Raw genomic sequence first — 20,473 nt, forward strand, 5'->3', positions numbered from 1 at the left:
GATCTATGTCCCAGTGGTGTCACATTCCTTGTATTCTTTGGTGATCTTGGTGCGAATTGTCATTGTTCTTCCCTCAGGCTGATGTGTCCCATCTCCTGAAATGGTCTTGCCCCTCCCTTCTCTCCTGACCCTATTGACATACCTTATTTTGGGGGCTGGCCATCAATAGAGTTTTTTGAGAAGGTGACCAAGCATGTCGATGAGGGTAGGGCAGTTGACGTGGTGCACATGGACTTCAGTAAAGCCTTTGATAAGGTTCCACATGGTAGGCTGTTAGAGAAAATGCAGAAGCATGGGATTAAGGGTGATTTAACAGTTTGGATTAGAAACTGGCTTTCTGTAAGAAGGCAGCAAGTGGTGGTTGATGGAAAATATTCAGCCTGGAGTCCAGTTACTAGTGGTGTGCCACAAGGATTTGTTTTGGGACCACTGCTGTTTGTCATTTTTATAAATGACTTAGACGCAGGCATAACATAGGTGGATGGATTAGTAAGATTGTGGATGACACTAAAGCGGTGCACAGTGTGGAAGAATGTTGCAGGGAGACCTGGATAAATTGCAGAACTGGCTGAGAGGTGGCAATTGGAATTCAATGCAGCTAAATGTGAGGTGATTCACTTTGGGAAGAATAACAGGAAGGCAGAGTACTGGGTCAATAGAAAGATTCTTAGTAGTGTGCAGAGGAATCTTGGAGTCCATGTACATAGATCCATAAAAGTTACCACCCAGGTTGATAGTGCTGCTAAGAAGGCATACGGTGTGTTAGGTTTTAGTGGTAGAGGGATTGAGTTCCGAAGCCGTAATGTCATGCTGCATCCATACAAAATGGTCGTGTGGCCTTACTTGGAATATTGTGTACAATTCTGGTCACCCCATTACAGGAAGGATGTGGAAGCATCGGAAAAGGTGCAGAGGAGATTTACCAAGAGGTTGTCTGGTCTGAAGGGAAGCTTTTCTGAGGAAAAGCTGAGGGACTTGGGTCTGTAAGGCTAAGAGGCGATTTAATAGAGACATAGAAGATGGGCAAAGGATTAGATAGGGTGGACAGTGAGACTCTTTTCCCTAGGATGAAGACATCTGCTTGTACGAGGAGGCATAGCTGTAAATTGAGGGGTGATAGATTTAAGACAGATGTCAGAGGCAGGTTCTTTATGCAGGGAATGGTAAGGGCATGGAATGCCCTGTCTGCCAATGTAGTTAACTCAGCCACATTAGGGGCATTTAAACAGTCCTTGGATAAACATGTGGATGATGTTGGGAGAGTTTGGGGGATGGGCTGAGATGAGTTCACAGGTCGGTGCAACGTCAAGGACTGAAAGGCCTGCTCTGCGCTGTATTGTCCTACATTCTATGCTATGACAGTCACCAGCTACTCAGGAGTCAGATGAGCATTGACCCCTTGCCCATCTCCATTTGAAGGTTGCTTTCATTCCTTCTAAGAGACAAAAACCTGCAGAAGCTGGATTCCAAGATAGACAAACAGGAGGCTGGAAGAACACAGCATCAGGAGGCGGAGACGTCAATGTTTCAGGTGTAACTCTTCTTCAGGACTACATCAGTACAACATCCTACATCCAGGCTGAGCTGGAGCAGTTCAACTTCACCCACACGTCTTCCCCGCCCTCAAATTCACTTGGTCCAACTTGGACACCTCCCTCCCCTTTCATGACTTCCCCATTTCAAAATCCGGCAATGGTCTACAGACGGACATTTACTATAAGCCCACAGACATTCGCAACTACCTGGACTACACCTCCTCCCACCCAGTATCCTGCAAGAACTCCAGCCCGTTCTACCAGTTCCTCCACCTCCACCGCATCTGTTCGGGGGAGGAGACATTCCACTCCCAAGCATCCTAGGTATCCACTTATTTTGAATAATGCGCTTTCTCCCTCTCTGTCTTCCAGACAGCCCTCCACCACACTGCCTCCATTCCACGTTCCACTGCTCTAACCCCCTCAAATGCAATAAGGGCTATATCTCCCTTGTCCTCACCTACCACCTTACCCGTCTCTGGCAGTCCTGAAGAAGGGTTAACCCAAAATGTTGACTTCTCCACCTTCTGATGATCCCTGGCTTGCTGCGTTCTTCCAGCCTCCTGCTTGTCTACCTTCAATCCTTCTAAGACCAAAATCATCTTATTTTCGTGATATTGATAATAGTGCATGAGTCAAAACCTTGATGATTCTCATAACTTCTCTGTTTTCAAGAAGAGGTTAGTTTATGTTTGCAGGTTAGTCACAACTGTGACAGTTAGATGAAGTCTTGTGTTACACAGGGAATACCAAATATGAAAGCTCATTTAACACAGATATAAGTAAACCTTAATTCTCAACAATTGGAAAATCATGAATCAAAATGGTTTTAAGTAATAAATAAGAGGAGGGCAACATTCAGTCCGTCAAGCCTGCCCTGCTGTTCATTAAGGGTGTGCCTGATCTTGCATTCAACTTAACATTTCCATGTGTTTTCATGTGCCTTGATTTCTGAAGACATTAAAAAAGCTGTCCACCCCAGCCTGTAACACATCCAGTAATGGGGACGCCATAAGCCTTTTGGGCAGAGAATTCCAAACATTTGCAATCCTTCAAATGAAGAAATCTCTCCTCATCTCAGCCCTAGATGATCTGCTCTTTATCCTGAGGCTCTTTCCCCTGTGTTTTAGATTCCCTGACCGGCGAAAACAATCTCTGTGTTTACTCTGTCAAGCTCCTTCAGATTCTTATATGTGGCATGCCTGAGATCGTGTCTCATTTTGCTAAACTTGAGAGATTACAAACCCAATTTGCTCAGGCTCTCCTCCAACAAGAACCACCTGATTCCAAGATCTGATTTTGTGAACTTTCACTGCACCACTTCCAACGTTAGTACTTCCTTCCATAAATGTCTTCTTCCTCTTGACAAGAGATTCAACGTCTTTAGTAAACCACAGTTCCTGCACTCGACCACTTCCTCCCTGCCTGACAGTTACATACTTATCAAGTAGCTGTTCCTTGAATAAATTCCACATTTCAATTGTGCCCATCCCCTGCAGTTTCCTTCCCCATCCTATGCATCCTACATCTTGTCTAATCACATCATAATTTCCTTTCCCCCAGCAATAACTCTTGCCCTGTGATATATCCCTAACACTTTCCATCACTCATAAGTGAAGCACTTTCAATTTTTGAATTGTTGTGCTGGGTTTTCAGTTATCTACAATCTACTTTGAAAACTTGGAGCAATGTACAGAGTTATGTATCTTGTTTTGCTGATTTACAAAGCAAGATACAAAAATGGGGATGACACAAACATGCTACACAGATATAACAAGTTGAGCAGACAAGATGGCAAATGGGCTATACCACAGGGAAGCATAAAGTGATTGAAATTTGTCATAAGAATAGAAAACAGATTTTGCTTTTCAAATGTGCAGAAATCCCAAGATGTCCAGAGAGACTTGGCTACACTTGTATGAGGACTACAGAAAGCTAGTATGCAGGTACACCAAACAACTGGGAAGGCAAATGGTATGCTGGTCTTTATCACAGGGGGTTTGGAGAGCTAGGATTAAAGTCTTTTTAAAATTGCCAAGAGCACACCTGGAGCACCGTATGTCGCTTTGGTTTCTACATTTATGGAAGGAAGTACAAACGTTGGAGGTGGTACAGTGAAAGTTCACAAAATCAAATCTTGGAATCAGGAGGTTCTTGTTGGAGGAGAGCCTGAGCAAATTGGGTTTGTAATCTCTCAAGTTTAGCAAAATGAGACACGATCTCAGGCATGCCACATATAAGAATCTGAAGGAGCTTGACAGAGTAAACACAGAGATTGTGAGGATGAGACGTGAAGGCTCAGTTAGGGTACTTGAGAGTTATAAGTTAGCCAGGAAAGACCTAAAGAGAAAGCTAAGAAGAGCCAGGAGGAGACATGAGAAGTTGTTGGCCGATAGGATCAAGGGATATCCTAAAGCTTCCTCTATATGTATCAGGAATAAAAGAATGACTAGAGAAAGATTAGGGCTGAAAATGTGTTGCTGGAAAAGCGCAGCAGGTCAGGCAGCATCCAGGGAACATCCAGAGAAAGATTAGGGCCAATCAAGGATAATATGGGGAACTTGTGTTTTAGTCCGAGGAGAAAGGTAAAGCACTAAATGAATATTTTTCGTTGGTATTCACACTGGAAAAAGACAATGTTGTCGAGGAGAATACTGAGAAACAGGCTACTAGTTTAGATGGCATTGAAGTTCACAAGGAAGAGGTGTTAGCAATTCTGGAAAGTGTAAAAATAGGTAAGTCCCCTGGGCCAGATGGGATTTATCTTTGGATTCTCTGGGAAGCCAGGGAGAAGATTGCAGAGCCTTACACTGTGATCTTTATGTTGTCATTGTCTACTGGAATAGTGCCAGAAGACTGGACAATAGCAAATGTTGTCCCTTTGCTCAAGAAGGAGAGTAGAGACAACTCTGGTAATTATAGACCAATAAGCCTTACTTCAGTTGTGGGTAAAGTGTTGGAAAAGCTTATAAGAGAGAGAATTTATAATCATCTAGAGAGGAATAAGTTGATTAGGAATAGTCAACACAGTTTTGTGAAGGCTCGATCGTGCTTCACAAACCTTATTGAGTTATTTAAGATGGTGACCAAACAGGCGGATGAGGCTAAAGCGGTTGATGTGGTGTATATGGATTTCAGTAAGGTGTTTGATAAGGTTCCCCAAGGTAGGTTTTTGCAGAAAATACAGGGGCATGGGATTGAGGTCGATTTAATGGTTTGGATCAGACATTGGCTTGCTGAAAGAAGACAGAGGGTGGTGGTTGATGATAAATATTCATCTTGGAGTTCAGTTACTAGTGGTGTACTGCAAGGATCTGTTTTGGGGCCACTGCTGTTGTTCATTTTTATAAATGACCTGGATGTGGGCGTAGGAGGATGGGTAGTGAATTTGTGGATGACACTAAGGTCGGTGGAGTCGTGGATAGTGCCGAAGGACGTTGTGTATTACAGAGACATAGATAAGCTGCAGAGCTGGGCTGAGAGGTGGCAAATGGAGTTTAATGCGGAAAAGTGTGAGGTGATTCACTTTGGAAGGAGCAAAAGGAATAAAGAGAACTGGGTGAATGGTAAGATTCTTGGTAGTGTAGATGAACAGAAAGATCTCGGTGTCTAGGTACATAGATCCTTGAAAGTTGCCACTCAGGTTGATAGGGTTATTAAGAAGGCATACAGTGTGTTAGCTTTTATGGATAGAGGGATTGAGTTTTGGAGCCACGAAGTCATGCTGCAACTGTACAAAACTCTGGTGCGGCCGCATTTGGAGTATTGCATACCGTTCTGGCCACCGTATTATAGGAAGGATGTGAAAGCTTTGCAAAGGGTGCAGAGGAGATTTACTAGGATGTTGCCTGGTACGGAGGGAAGGTCTTACGAGAAAAGGCTGAGGGACTTGAGGCTGTTTTTGTTAGAGAGAAGAAGGTTGAGAGGTAATTTAATTGAGACATATAAGATAATCAGAGGGTTAGACAGGGTGGACAGGGAGAACCTTTTTCCTCAGATGGTGATGGCTAGCATGAGGGGACACAGCTTTAAATTGAGGGGTGATAGATTTGGACAGATGTCAGAGGTAGTTTCTTTACTCAGAGTAATAGTGGCATTGAATACCCTGCCTGCAACAGTAGTAGACTCACCAACTTTGAGGGCACTTAAATGGTCATTGGATAAACATATGGATGATAATGAAATAGTGTAGGTGAAATGGGCTTCAGATTGGTTCCACAGGTCGGCGCAACATTGAGGGCTGAAGGGCCTGTACTGAGCTATAATGTTCTATGTTCTTATGACTGCAGTCTCATTTTTGTCCATTAATCAATCCTTTATTTATGCGAGCATAAACTTGAGTAACACCTAACTTGAGTATTTAATTGACTTTTGGACATTCAGGTATCCTGTACACACTGATGCCCTTGAAGGCCAACATGTCTTTCCTCATTTACGGGGCCCAAAACTGCTTATAAAATTCCAAATGCTGTCAGACTAAAGCCTTATACAGCTTCAGCAGTACTTCTCTGCTCTTGTATTCCAGCTCTTTTGAAATGATAACATTGTATTTGCCTTCCAAGTTACCAACTGAACCTTGCACATTAACTTGAAGAGAATCCTGAACTAGGGTCTCCTAAGAGCCTTTATGCTTCAGACTTTCAAAGCCCTTCCCCATTTCAAAAATAGTCTGCATCTCTGTTATTTCTACAAAAGTGCATAATCTTATACTTCCTCACATTATATGCTAACTACCATATATTTGCCCGCCTCCTCAACACTACCTCTCCCTCTACCTATTTCTGTGTCATCCGCAAACATAGCAACAATGCCCCCAGTTCCTTCATCCAGAACGTTAATGTATAACATAAATAGTTGTGGTCCCACACTAACCCCACTTGTCACCAGTTACCATTCCTTAAAAAGATTCCTTTATCCCACGTTCTGCCTCTGCAAGTCAGCCAATCCTGTATGCATGCCCCAACACCATGGATTTTTGCCTTATTTTGCAGTTTCCTGTGTGACAAAGGCCTTCTGGAAATCCAAATAGATTTTGTCCACTGGATCTCCTTTGTCTAACTTAATTTTTACCTCCTTAAAGAATTCTAACAGATTTGTCAGGCATGACCTTCCATTGACGAAGCTGTGCTGACTCAGCCCTAGTTAAATATTCACTTCCAAGTACTCCCTAATCTCTTCTTTAAGAATGAACTCTGACATATTACCAATGACCGAGGTCAGGCTAACTAACCTATAATTTCCTGTTTTCTGCCTCCCTTCCTTCTTTAACAGGGGTGTTACACCACCAATTTTCCAATTCTCTGGCACCCTCCCTGACTCCAGTGATTCCTGAAAGATCATCATCAATGCCTTCTCAGCTTGGATAGTCAGAAACTTTTTCCCAGGTTTGAAGTTTCAGTTACAAGGGTTACAGGTTCAGGATGAGAGGGGGAAAGTTTAAGGAAGATGCATAAGGAAAGTTTTTCCAGCAGAGAATGTTAGGAGCCTGGAGAGAACTGCCAGAAGAGGCGCTGGAAGCAGGCACGCTGGCGACATTTAAGAGGTATCTGGATGTTTACATGAATAGAGAGGGATAGAGGGATACCGACCGAATAAGGGCAAAAGGTTTATTTTTTACTTTAGCTAGGGCATGATGATCAGCACAGACTTGGAGAGCTGAAGGGTCTGTACTTGTGCTGTACTTCTCTTTTGTTCCTGTTGTTGCTATCTCTTTCAGAACCTGGGGAGTAGTCAAAGAACAAAGAACATTACAGCACTGGAACAGGCCCTTCAGCCCTCCAAGACTGCGCTGATACATATTCTCGATCTAAATCTGCCGCCTATTTTCTTAAGATCTGTATCCCACTGCTCCTGTCCATTCATGTATCTGTCTAGATACATCTTAATTGATGCTATTGTGGCTGCCTCTACTATCTCCGCTGGCAACGTCTTCCAGGCACCCACGACCCTCTGTGTAAAGAACCTTCTGTGTATATCTCCTATAAACTTTTCCCCTCCTACTTTGAATTCATGACCCCTAGTAATTCGGTCCTCTACTCTGGGAAAAAGCTTCTTGCTATAGAACATAGAACAGTACAGCACAGAACAGGCCCTTCAGCCCACGATGTTGTGCCGACCACTGATCCCCATGTATGCACCCTCAAATTTCTGTGACCGTATGCATGTCCAGGAGTCTCTTAAATGTCCCCAATGACCCTGCCTCCACAACTGCTGCTGGTAACGCATTCCATGCTCTCTCAACTCTCTGTGTAAAGAACACGCCTCTGACATCCCCTCTATACTTTCCTCCAACCATCTTAAAACTATGACCCCTCGTGTTAGTCATTTCTGCCCTGGGAAATAGTCTCTGGCTATCGACTCTATCTATGCCTCTCATTATCTTGTATACCTCAATTAGGTCCGCTCTCCTCCTCCTTTTCTCCAATGAAAAAAGTCCAAGCTCAGTCAACCTCTCCTCATAAGATAAGCCCTCCAGTCCAGGCAGCATTCTGGTAAACCTCCTCTGAACCCTCTCCAAAGCTATCTAACCTGTCTACACCTCTCATGATTTTGTAGTCCTCAATCAGGTCCAACGTCAACCTTCTTCTTTCCAATGAAAATAATCCTAATCTACTCAACCCTTCTTCGTAGCTAGCACCTTCCATACCAGGCAACATCCTGGTGAACATCCTCTGCACCCTCTCCAAAGCATCCACATCTTTTTGGTAATGTGGCGAACAGGACTGTATTCTAAATGTGGACGAACCAAAGTTTTATACAACTGTAACATGACCTGCCAACTCTTGTACTCAATACCCTGTCCGATGAGGGAAAGCATGCCATACGCAGCCTTGACCACTCTACTGACCTGCGTTGCCACCTTCAGGGAACAATAGACCTGATCTCTCTGTACATCTATTTTCCATTTACTGTATGGTTCGCTCTTGAATTGCATCTTCAAAAGTCCTTCTGGTCCAGGTAATTTATCCACTTTCACACCTTTCAGTTTCTCTAGCACCTCCCCTAGATAAATCAGCTGGGGAATGGTGACATGGAAGATGAATTTGTAAAATGCATCAGGGTTTTTTTTTAGAGCAGTCCATTTCAGAGCCCATCCAAGAATAGGTAGTTTGGATGTAGTAGTGTGTAATGATGGAAAGCTAATAAGACTAAGCCAGGACCCAATGACCTGCATCCAAGAGTTTTAAAGGAATTGGCTGCAGTGATAATGGAGACAGAGACAATGGATAAATGTCTCCATTTCAAAATGTCCCAAAACTACTTGGGTTCCAGGAGATGGATTTGAAAACTACAAATGAGGGCCCCTGTTCAGGAAGGGTGCAAGACAATGCAGAATGCTGTAGGCTAATTAGCCTAAGATCAATCATTGGGAAATTGCGAGAATACATTGTTAAAGAAGAAATAGCAGAACATTTCGAAAAGCTTTACACTATCTCAACATGTTTGACAAACTTGAGTTCTTGACATAAAAAGCAGACATGATAAAAGGAACTAATCGAGGTAGCGTATTTAAATTTTCAGAAGACATTTGATAACGTCACATAAAGTGTTATTACACAAAATAGGAGCTCACAGTATTGGGGTTGATGGAATAGCATGGATTGACATATATTCTAAACTTAAGCAGAATTGCAACTTAATACATATGGAGAATAGAAATTAGATTCTCACTTTAGGTAAACAATTATGAACTCTATACAATGCAGTACAGCTTAGTTACAGGCCCTTCAGCTGACCAAGTCTGCGACGATACCAAAACCTTATTTAGATCCACCACTTATTGCCCATTTGTAACGATACACCTTAAATGTTGCTAAAGTGCCTACTTCCACATGTGGTAGGTAAGTTAGTTGAGAAGATTTTGAGGGATATAGATATATATACATTTGGAAAGACAGGGTTTGGTTAGGAGCATTCAGCATGCCTTTGCGCGTGGGAAATCATGCCTCAAATTTGGAGTTCTTTGATGAAGTGACCAGGAAGGTTGACATACTCTATTTGGATTTCAGTAAGGCCGTTGATAAGGCTCCACAAGATAGGCTGCTCTGGAAGGTTAGATTGCATGGAATCCAGGGAGAGCTAGCAAATTGGAACACAATTGGCTTAATGGTAGGAAGCAGAAGGTAACAGTCAAAGGCTGCTTGTTGGGCTGGCGGCCTGTGACTAGTGAAGTGCCTTACGGGTCGGTGCTCAGCCCATTGCTTTTTGTTATCTATATCAATGATTTGGATGAGAATGTACAAGGCATGATTGGTAAATTTGCAATAAATAGGTAGCATTGTGGACAGTGGGGAAGGTTATCAGAAATTGCAGCAAGATCCTGATCAGCTGGCGAAGTGGGTTGAGAAATGGCAAATGGAGTTTAACATCGATAGGCATGTGGTGTTGCATTTTGGAAAGTCGAATCAAGGTAGAAGTTTCATGGTGAATGGTAGGGCCTTAAGGTAATGTAGTGGAACAGAGGGACCTTGGAGTTCAGGTGCACAGTTCTCTGAAAGTGGAGTCACAGGTAGACAGGACAATGAGGAAGGCTTTTGGCACACTGGCCATCATCAGTCAGGGCATTGAGGATAGAAGTTGGGGAATTATGTTGCAGTATTGTGTTCAGTTTTGGTCACCTTGCGAGAGGAAGGATGCTATTAAAGTAGAAAGAATGCAGAAGAAATTTACAAAGATATTTCCAGAACTCAAGGGATTGAGTTTTGGGAGAAGTTGCACAAGCTAGGATGTTTTTTTCTTTTGAGCACAGGAGACTGAGGCGGGAATCTTACAGAAGTATATCAGATCATGAGAGGCATGGATAAGGTAAATGCATGCAGTCTTTTTCTCAGGGTTGGGGAATCAAGGACGAGAGGGCAACAGTTTAAGGTTAGAGGGGAAAGAATAAAACGGAACCTAAGAGGCAACTTTCTTACGCAGAGGGTGGTACGCATGTGGAATGAGTTGCCAGCGGAAGTGGTTGAGGTGGGTACATTAGCAACATTTAAAAGGCATTTGGACAAATACATGGATAGGAAAGGTTGAGAAGAATATGGGCCAAGTGCAGGGAAATGGGGTTACCGTTGATGAACATTTTGGTCAGCATAGACCAGTTTGGGCCAAAGGGCAAGTCTCTGTGCTGTAGGACTATGAATCTGTGACCACCTCTACTGGCCGTGCATTCTAGTCATCCACCACCCTCTGTGAAAGATTTTCCCCACTCTTCTCTCCCAAAATGTTGCCCCTCACCTTAAACTTCTGCCCTCTTGAATTGACATTTCCACTTTGGGAAAAAGCCTCTGACTGTCCATCCTACCTATACCTGTCAGCATTTTGTAGATTTCTGTCAGGTTGCCCTTCAGCCTCTGTCTTTCCAGTGCAAACAATCCAAGCTTATGCAATCTCTCCTCATAACTAAAATCAGAGAAGACTTCACCTGATGAAGGAGCAGCTCTCCAAAACCTTGTGATTCCAAATAAACTGTTGGTCTCTCACCTGGTGTTGTGTGACTTCTGATTTTGTCCACTCCAGTCCAACACCAGCATGTCCACATCATGAAATCCTTCAAACCAGGAAATATCCTGGTAAACCTTCTGTGCACCCTCTTCAACGCATCCACACACTTTTGATATTGTGGCGATCAGAGCTGCCCACAATATTCCAAATATGGCCGAGCTAAAGTTTTATACAGCTAGGCCATATGTGGAATATTGTGTGCAGCTCTGGTCGCAACACTACCAGAAGGGTGTGGATATTTCCTGGTTTGGAGGGTTTCATGATGTGAATGTGCTGGTATTGGACTGGAGTGGACAAAGTCAGAAGTCGCACAACACTATGAAGTCTTCTCTGATTTTAGTTTGAGGAGAGGTTGGATAAACTTGGATTAGATCAATGACCTGTGAACCTGTTGGGGCCAGTTTGTTACATATATTCAAGGGGGAGCTCATCCCTGGAGCTAAAGGGATCAGGGGGTATGGAGAGAAAGCGGGAGTGGAATATTGAAATAGCATGATCAACCATGATCATATTGAATGGTGATGCAGGCTCAAAGGGCTGAATGGCCTACAACTGCACCATTGTTCTATGTTTCTATGCCTGTATTGTAGCTGTATTGAAAAGGGTGGCTAGTGGATTGGCAAGTTCTTCTTTGTTCTTCTGGAGCACAACGCTTCACTACTATTGCCACAATGTTGTCAGGGCCCATAGCCTTTTCAGTATCCAACAACAGTTTCTTGATGTCACATGGAGTTTACATGGACTTCAACCAAGCCATTGACAAGATCCCACATGAAATGCTTGTCCAAAAAATAAGAGCCCGTGGGATCCAAGGCAAGTTGGCAAACTGGATCCAAAATTGGCTTGCAAATAGCAAGCAGTGAGGGGGGTAGAACTTTTGATTGGAAGTCTGTGAGCAATGGTGTACCACAGGAAATGGTACTGGGATCTTTGCTGTTTGTGTGTACATTAACGATTTGGATGTCAATGTAGAAGATATAATTAGTAAGTTTCCAGATGATGCAAAAATTGGTGGTGTTATTGATTGTGAGGAAGATGGTCTTAGGCCACAGTTTCATATCAATCAGCTGGAAAATTGGACAGAACCATGGCAGATGGAATTTAATCCTGATATGTGCAATGTGATGCATTTCAGGAGGTCTGATAAGGGAAGGATATACACAGTGCATGATAGGTCCCTCGGGAGTACTGAGGAACAAAGGGACTTTAGTGTACAAGTCCGTAGATGCCTGAAGATGTCAGCACAGCTAGATGGTGGTGAGATGCATATAAGATGCTTGTCTTCATTAGCCAGGGCATAAAATATTGGAGCAAGAAAGTCCTCTTGCAACTTTATAACACATTGATAAGGCCACAGCTGAAATACTGTGTGAAGTTTTGGTTGCCTCACTATTGTAAGGACACGATTAGACTGGAGAGGGGGCAGAGAAGCCTCACCAGGGTGTCACCAGATTGTAAACTCTCATGAGGAGAGTCTGGATAGGCTAAGAGCAAGTATTCCCTGCTTGTAAGAGGGAGAGCATGAGGGAGAGAAAGCAAGGAAGAGCGTATGGAAGGGAGAGAGGGAGGATGCGTGTGGTGAAGAGGATGAGGGATGGAGTGTGCACAAGGGCAGGTGAGGTAGTGAGAGCATGCTTGGGAGATTGGAGAGGTGGAAGGGGAAGGAGGAAGCAGGAGAGTGAGCACAAGACAGAGAGCATGCAAGAAGTGGAGTAGAATCACAGAAGAGTGAGAAGAAGCATGAGCACATGAGGGAGCTCAAGAGGAAGCGAGAGCAAGAGGGATCATTTGTGTGAGTGATGGACAGGTTGTGTATGAGAGCACAAGCAAGGGACCGCACTCTTTAGACAAAGTAAAAGAGGGTCCCGGACCAGAGGAGAATGAGTGGGAACACCCATGCAGAAGGGAGAGGGAGAGTGAGAGAAAGGGTACATGTGCGCGAGAGACGGAGAGCTTTGAGGGGTCACACACCTGAGGAGGAGAGTGTGAGGGACAGTACGTGCCAAACAGACAGAGACAGAGCATGTGCAAACTGAGCATGGGAACAAGTACGAGGTGGAGAGGGAGCATGTGTGTGTGAGGGAAATGGCGAGGAAGGGAGTGAGAATGCACGTGAGCAAGGTGAAAAGGAGTGTAGGGGAAGAGTGCATGTGAACATGGGAGGGAGGGAGGGAAGTAGATAGAGGCAGACAGAACGTGCAAGTGAGAGAGCAAACAAGCAAGGACCACATGAGAGCAAGCGAGGGACTGAGCAGGTGCAATAGAAAATGAGGGAGTGAGTACAAAGGGGAGCAAGGGAGTGTGCACAATAGAGAGAGTGAGGGAGCACGTGCACATGTGAGAGAGAGAATGAGGGGGCATGTGCACGTGTGAGAGGGAGAGTGAATGTGTGGGAGCACGTGCCATGTGAGAGGGGGAGAGAGAGTGAGGGAGCACGTGCACGTGTGAGAGGGAGGGAGAGAGAGTGAGGGAGCATGTGTGAGAGGGAGAGAGTGAGGAGCACACGTGAGAGGGAGAGAGAGTGAGGGAGTACGTGCACGTGTGAGAGAGAGAGAGAACGTGTGAGAGGGAGAGAGAGAGTGAGGGAGCACGCGTGAGAGGGAGAGAGAGAGAGAGTGAGCATGTGTGATAGGGAGAGAGTGAGGGAGCACGTGCACGTGTGATAGGGAGAGAGTGAGGAGCACATGTGAGAGGGAGAGAGAGTGAGGGAGCACGTGCACGTGTGTTAGAGAGAGAGAGAGAGAGAGAGAACGTGGGAGAGGGAGAGGGAGAGTGAGGGAGCACGCGTGAGAGGGAGAGAGAGTGAGGGAGCACGTGCACGTGTGATAGGGAGAGAGTGAGGGAGCACGTGCACGTGTGAGAGGGAGAGAGAGTGAGGGAGCACGTGCACGTGTGAGAGGGAGAGAGAGTGAGGGAGCACGTGTGAGAGGGAGAGAGAGTGAGGGAGCACGTGTGAGAGGGAGAGAGAGTGAGGGAGCACGTGTGAGAGGGAGAGAGAGTGAGGGAGCACGTGTGAGAGGGAGAGAGAGTGAGGGAGCACGTGTGAGAGGGAGAGAGAGTGAGGGAGCACGTGTGAGAGGGAGAGAGAGTGAGGGAGCACGTGTGAGAGGGAGAGAGAGTGAGGGAGCACGTGTGAGAGGGAGAGAGAGTGAGGGAGCACGTGTGAGAGGGAGAGAGAGTGAGGGAGCACGTGTGAGAGGGAGAGAGAGTGAGGGAGCACGTGTGAGAGGGAGAGAGAGTGAGGGAGCACGTGTGAGAGGGAGAGAGAGTGAGGGAGCACGTGTGAGAGGGAGAGAGAGTGAGGGAGCACGTGTGAGAGGGAGAGAGAGTGAGGGAGCACGTGTGAGAGGGAGAGAGAGTGAGGGAGCACGTGTGAGAGGGAGAGAGAGTGAGGGAGCACGTGTGAGAGGGAGAGAGAGTGAGGGAGCACGTGTGAGAGGGAGAGAGAGTGAGGGAGCACGTGTGAGAGGGAGAGAGAGTGAGGGAGCACGTGTGAGAGGGAGAGAGAGTGAGGGAGCACGTGTGAGAGGGAGAGAGAGTGAGGGAGCACGTGTGAGAGGGAGAGAGAGTGAGGGAGCACGTGTGAGAGGGAGAGAGAGTGAGGGAGCACGTGTGAGAGGGAGAGAGAGTGAGGGAGCACGTGTGAGAGGGAGAGAGAGTGAGGGAGCACGTGTGAGAGGGAGAGAGAGAGGGAGAGAGCACGTGTGAGAGGGAGAGTGAGAGGGAGAGAGAGTGAGGGAGCACGTGCACGTGTGATAGGGAGAGAGAGTGAGGGAGCACGTGCACGTGTGATAGGGAGAGAGAGTGAGGGAGCACGTGCACGTGTGATAGGGAGAGAGTGAGGGAGCACGTGCACGTGTGAGAGGGAGAGAGAGTGAGGAGCATGTGCACGTGTGAGAAGGAGAGAGTGAGGGAGCACGTGTGAGAGGGCGAGAGAGTGAGGGAGCACGTGTGATAGGGAGAGAGTGAGGGAGCACGTGTGATAGGGAGAGAGTGAGGGAGCACGTGTGATAGGGAGAGAGTGAGGGAGCACGTGCACGTGTGATAGGGAGAGAGAGAGTGAGGGAGCACGTGCACGTGTGATAGGGAGAGAGTGAGGGAGCACGTGCACGTGTGAGAGGGAGAGAGAGTGAGGAGCATATGCACGTGTGAGAAGGAGAGAGTGAGGGAGCACGTGTGAGAGGGCGAGAGAGTGAGGGAGCACGTGTGAGAGGGCGAGAGAGTGAGGGAGCACGTGTGATAGGGAGAGAGTGAGGGAGCACGTGTGATAGGGAGAGAGTGAGGGAGCACGTGCACGTGTGATAGGGAGAGAGTGAGGGAGCACGTGCACGTGTGAAAAGGAGAGAGTGAGGGAGCACGTGCACGTGTGATAGGGAGAGAGTGAGGGAGCACGTGCACGTGTGATAGGGAGAGTGAGGGAGCACGTGCACGTGTGATAGGGAGAGTGAGGGAGCACATGCACGTGTGATAGGGAGAGAGTGAGGGAGCACGTGCACGTGTGATAGGGAGAGAGTGAGGGAGCACGTGCACGTGTGAGAGGGAGAGAGAGTGAGGGAGCACGTGCACGTGTGATAGGGAGAGAGTGAGGGAGCACGTGCATGTGTGAGAGGGAGAGAGAGTGAGGGAACACTTGCATGTGTGAGAGAGTGAGGGAGCACGTGCATGTGTGAGAGGGAGAGAGAATGAGGGAGCACGTGCACGTGTGAGAGAGAGAGAGAGAGAATGTGTGAGAGGGAGAGAGAGTGAGGGAGCACGTGCACGTGTGATAGGGAGAGAGTGAGAGAGCACGTGCATGTGTGAGAGGGAGAGAGAGTGAGGGAGCACGTGTGAGAGGGAGAGAGGGTGAGGGAGCACGTGTGAGAGGGAGAGAGAGTGAGGGAGCACGTGTGAGAGGGAGAGAGAGTGAGGGAGCACGTGTGAGAGGGAGAGAGAGTGAGGGAGCACGTGTGAGAGGGAGAGAGAGTGAGGGAGCACGTGTGAGAGGGAGAGAGAGTGAGGGAGCACGTGTGAGAGGGAGAGAGAGTGAGGGAGCACGTGTGAGAGGGAGAGAGAGTGAGGGAGCACGTGTGAGAGGGAGAGAGAGTGAGGGAGCACGTGTGAGAGGGAGAGAGAGTGAGGGAGCACGTGTGAGAGGGAGAGAGAGTGAGGGAGCACGTGTGAGAGGGAGAGAGAGTGAGGGAGCACGTGTGAGAGGGAGAGAGAGTGAGGGAGCACGTGTGAGAGGGAGAGAGAGTGAGGGAGCACGTGTGAGAGGGAGAGAGAGTGAGGGAGCACGTGTGAGAGGGAGAGAGAGTGAGGGAGCACGTGTGAGAGGGAGAGAGAGTGAGGGAGCACGTGCACGTGTGAGAGAGAGAGAGTGAGGGAGCACGTGTGAGAGGGAGAGAGAGTGAGGGGCATGTGCACGTGAGAGAGGGAGAGAGAGTGAGGGAGCACGTGTGAGAGGGCGAGAGAGTGAGGGAGCACGTGTGACAGGGCGAGAGAGTGAGGGAGCACGTGCACGTGTGATAGGGAGAGAGTGAGGGAGCACGTGCATGTGTGAGAGGGAGAGAGAGTGAGGGAGCACGTGCATGTGTGAGAGGGAGAGAGAGTGAGGGAGCACGTGCTTTTGTGAAAGGGAGAGAGAGTGAGGGAGCACGTGCACGTGTGAGAGGGAGAGAGAGTGAGGGAGCACGTGCACGTGTAAGAGGGAGAGAGAGTGTGAGGGAGCACGTGTGAGAGAGAGAGAGTGTGAGGGAGCACGTGTGAGAGGGAGAGTGAGTGAGGGAGCACGTGTGAGAGGGAGAGAGAGTGAGGGAGTGTTGTTAATGTGGCTCTCCTATACAAAAAGGGGATTAGGAATATTCCAGATATTACAGACCAATGAGCCTGACGTTAGTGGTGGGAAAGTTGCTGGAGAAAGTACTGAGGGATAAAATCTATTTATATTTGGAAAATAATGGGCTCATCAGTGATAGGCAACATGATTTTGTGTGGGGGAGATCGTGCCTTACCAACTTAATAAAGTTCTTTGAGGAAGTGACCAAGTTGTTAGATGAAGGAAGGGCTGTTGATGTCATATACATGAACTTTAGTAAGGTGTTTGATAAGGTTCCCCATGGTAGACTAATGGAGAAAGTGCAGTCACATGGTGTGCAGGGTGTTCTAGCTAGGTAAATAAAGCATTGGTTGAACAACAAGAGACAGAGAGTAGTAGTTGAAGGGAGTATCTCGAAATGAAGAAAGGTGACCAGTGATGTTCCACAGGGGTCAGTGCTGGGGCCACTGTTGTTTTTGATTTACATAAATAATCTGGAAGAGGGCACTGTTGGTATGATCAGTAAATTTGCAGATGACAGGAAGATTGGTGGAGTAGCAGAAAGCATAAGGGACTGTCAAAGAATGCAGGAGGATAGAGACAGACTGGGGAGTTGGGCGGAGAAGTGGCAGATGGAGTTCAATCCAGACAAATGTGAGGTGATGCATTTTGGGAAGTCTAATTCTAGAGCGAACTGTACTGTAAACGGAAGAGCCTTGGGAAAAGTTGATGGGCAGAGAGATCTGGGAGTGCAGGTCCATTGTACCCTGAATGTGGCTGCACAGGTGGATAGAGTGGTCAAGAAGGCATATGGTATGCTTGACTTCATTAGACGGGGTATTGAGTATAAAAGCTGGCAGGTCATGTTAAAATTGTACAAGACTTTGGTTCGGTTGCATTTAGAATACTGTGTACAGTTCTGGTCGCCACATTACCAAAAGGATGTGGACGCTTTGGAGAGGGTGCAGAGAAGGATGTTGCCTGGTATGGAAGGTGCAAGCTATGAAGAGAGGTTGAGTAGGTTAGGATTGTTTTCATTCGAGAAAAGGAGATTGAGGGGTGATCTGATTGAGGTCTACAAAATCATGAAGATTATACACAGGGTGATTAGACAAAGAACAAAGAAAATTTACAGCCCAGGAACAGGCCCTTCAGCCCTCCAAGCCTGAGCCGATCCAAATCTACTGTCTAAACCTGTCGCCCAATTCCTAAGCATCTGTATCCCTCTGCTCCCCACCTACTCATGCATCTATCTAGACGGATCTTAAATGAATCTACCGTACCTGCCTCTACCACCTCTGCTGGTAATGCGTTCCAAATGCCCACCACCCTCTGTTTGAAGTACTGACCACGTGTATCCCCCTTAAACTTTCCACCTCTCACTTTGAAAGCATAAGCTTTCTCCCAGGGTGACGGATTCACTAACGAGAGGTTACGCATGCAAGGTGAGAGGTGAAAAGTTTAAGAGGGATACATGCAGAAAATACTTTACACAGAGGGTGGTAGATGCCTGGAATGCTTTGCCAGCAGAGGTGGGAGAGGCAGGCACGGTAGATTCATTTACGGTGCATCTGGACAGATGTATGAGTAGGTGGGGAGCAGAGGGATACAGATGCTTAGGAAATGGACAATAAGTTGAGACAGTGGATTTGGATCGGCTCAGGCTTGGAGGGCCAGAGGGCCTGTTCTTGGGCCCTCGTGAGACCACACCTGGAGTACTGTGTGCAGTTCTGGTCTCCAAATTTGAGAAAAGACATTCTTGCTATTAAGGGAGTGCAGCATAGGTTCACGAGGTCAATTCCTGGAATGGCGGGACTACCTTACGCTGAAAGACTGAAGTGACTGGGCTTGTATACCCTTGAGTTTAGAAGACTGAGAGGGGATCTGATTGAGACGTAAAAGATTATTAAAGGATTAGACACTCTGGAGGCAGGAAACATGTTTCTGCTGATGGGTGAGTCCAGAACCAGAGGACACAGCTTAAAAATACGGGGTAGACCATTTAGGACAGAGATGAGGAGAAACTTCTTCAATCAGAGAGTGGTGGGTGTGTGGAATGCTCTGCCCCAGAGGGCAGTGGAGGCCCAGTCTCTGGATTCATTTAAGAAAGAGTTGGATAGAGCTCTCAGGGATAGTGGAATCAAGGGTTATGGAGATAAGGCAGGAACAGGATACTGATTAAGGATGATCAGCCATGATCATAATGAATGGTGGTGCAGGCTCAAAGGGCAGAATGGCCTACTCCTGCACTTATTGTCTATAAATTCTCTTTGTTCTTTGAGTGCTTGTGAGAGAGATAGAGAGACTAGGTGTGACAGTGTGAGTGTAAATGAGAGTGGGACATTGAGGATGCATGTGTTCAAGTAGGAAGAGAGTGTGAGTGTGGTTCAGTAAGAGTATGAATGTGAGAATGTGTGTTAAGGTCAGACTCTGGTATCGAATAGAATCAGTCAGATGTACAGCATGGAAACAGACCCTTTGGTCGAACTCATCCGTGCCAACCAGATACCCTAAGTTAATCTCATCCCATTTATGAGCACTACTCCCATATCCCTCTAAACCCTTCCTATTTATAATGGCAAAAGTGAAGATTGGAGATCAGTCGTGAATGTGGTGCTGGAAACGCACAGCAGATCAGGCAGCATCCAAGGAGCAGGAGAATCGACGTTTGGGGCAAAAGCCCTTCATCAGGAATGCTGCCTCACCTGTGCGTTTCCAGCACCACAATCTCAGCCCCTTCCTATTTATATACCATATCCTTTTAAATGTTGTAATTGTACCAGCCTCCGTCGCTTCCTCTGGCAGCTCATTCCATACGTGCATCACGCTCTGGTCCCTTTTAAATGTTTCCCCGTCACCCTAAACCTATGCCCTTTAGTTCTGGACTCCGCCACTCCAGGGAAAAGACCTTGTCTATTTACACTGTCCATGCCCGTCATCTGACTGATTATATAAACCTCTATAAGGTCATCCCTTAACCTCTGATGAAATGTGAGAGTTGAGGGTGAGAATGGATGTGCAAAGTTTGAGGTGAGGAAGAGACTGATTGTGCGTGCAAGAGAAAGAGAGAATGTGAATAAGAGTGAATGTTTTACTCCAAAGCATATCCAGTGCTACCTGGTACAACTGTAGGGTGCCTCTCTGCTCTGTAGAAACTGTTACATATGCATTTAATCCCTTCTCATTTTTCAGAGTGTTATCCGATGCTTGTGGCACCCAAAGCTGAACCAGATCATGGTAGGGACAGGAAATGGATTAGCAAAAGTCTACTATCATCCAGTCAAGAGTCAAAGGTAAAAGGTGACAGTACAAATGGCTTTCAGACTGTCTTTTGTATTCTCAGTTTGCAAGTTATTACTGATGTGCTCAGAGAAGATTTTGTGATTTTCCTTTAAGCTAGTTGTCAGTCCTTTTTACAAAATCTCTTCTTGCTTCTCTGATGTTTTTTCACTTCTATTAATGAAGCCTCCATTTTCAGCTTGGTTCTCAATTGTATTTTCTAACTGACATCTGTGATGAACACTTTTTCTTCTTCAATTCAATTTCTATTTTCCTGCATAAGATGAAGTCAGTGGATGTGGTTTGCATTGACTTTCTGAAGACTTTCAACAAAGTCCCACTTCACAGATGAATGTATAAAATAAATCAC

At 46.5% G+C, this 20,473-nt stretch overlaps 1 protein-coding gene across 1 annotated transcript in view; it reads left to right on the forward strand.

The window, feature by feature from the left end:
- Positions 1-20,473, forward strand: part of wdr70 (WD repeat domain 70) — a 196,605-nt gene that overhangs the window by 137,018 nt on the left and 39,114 nt on the right. The window contains exon 14 of the mRNA XM_087975431.1: positions 20,017-20,117. Within this exon, the coding sequence (XP_087831557.1) occupies positions 20,017-20,117 (101 nt within the window). The remainder of the gene's footprint in view (positions 1-20,016; positions 20,118-20,473) is intronic.

Source organism: Chiloscyllium plagiosum, unplaced genomic scaffold (assembly GCF_037043375.1).
Source record: "Chiloscyllium plagiosum isolate Xiang-an unplaced genomic scaffold, Cpla_swu_hap1 HiC_scaffold_2, whole genome shotgun sequence".
NCBI lineage: Eukaryota > Metazoa > Chordata > Chondrichthyes > Orectolobiformes > Hemiscylliidae > Chiloscyllium > Chiloscyllium plagiosum.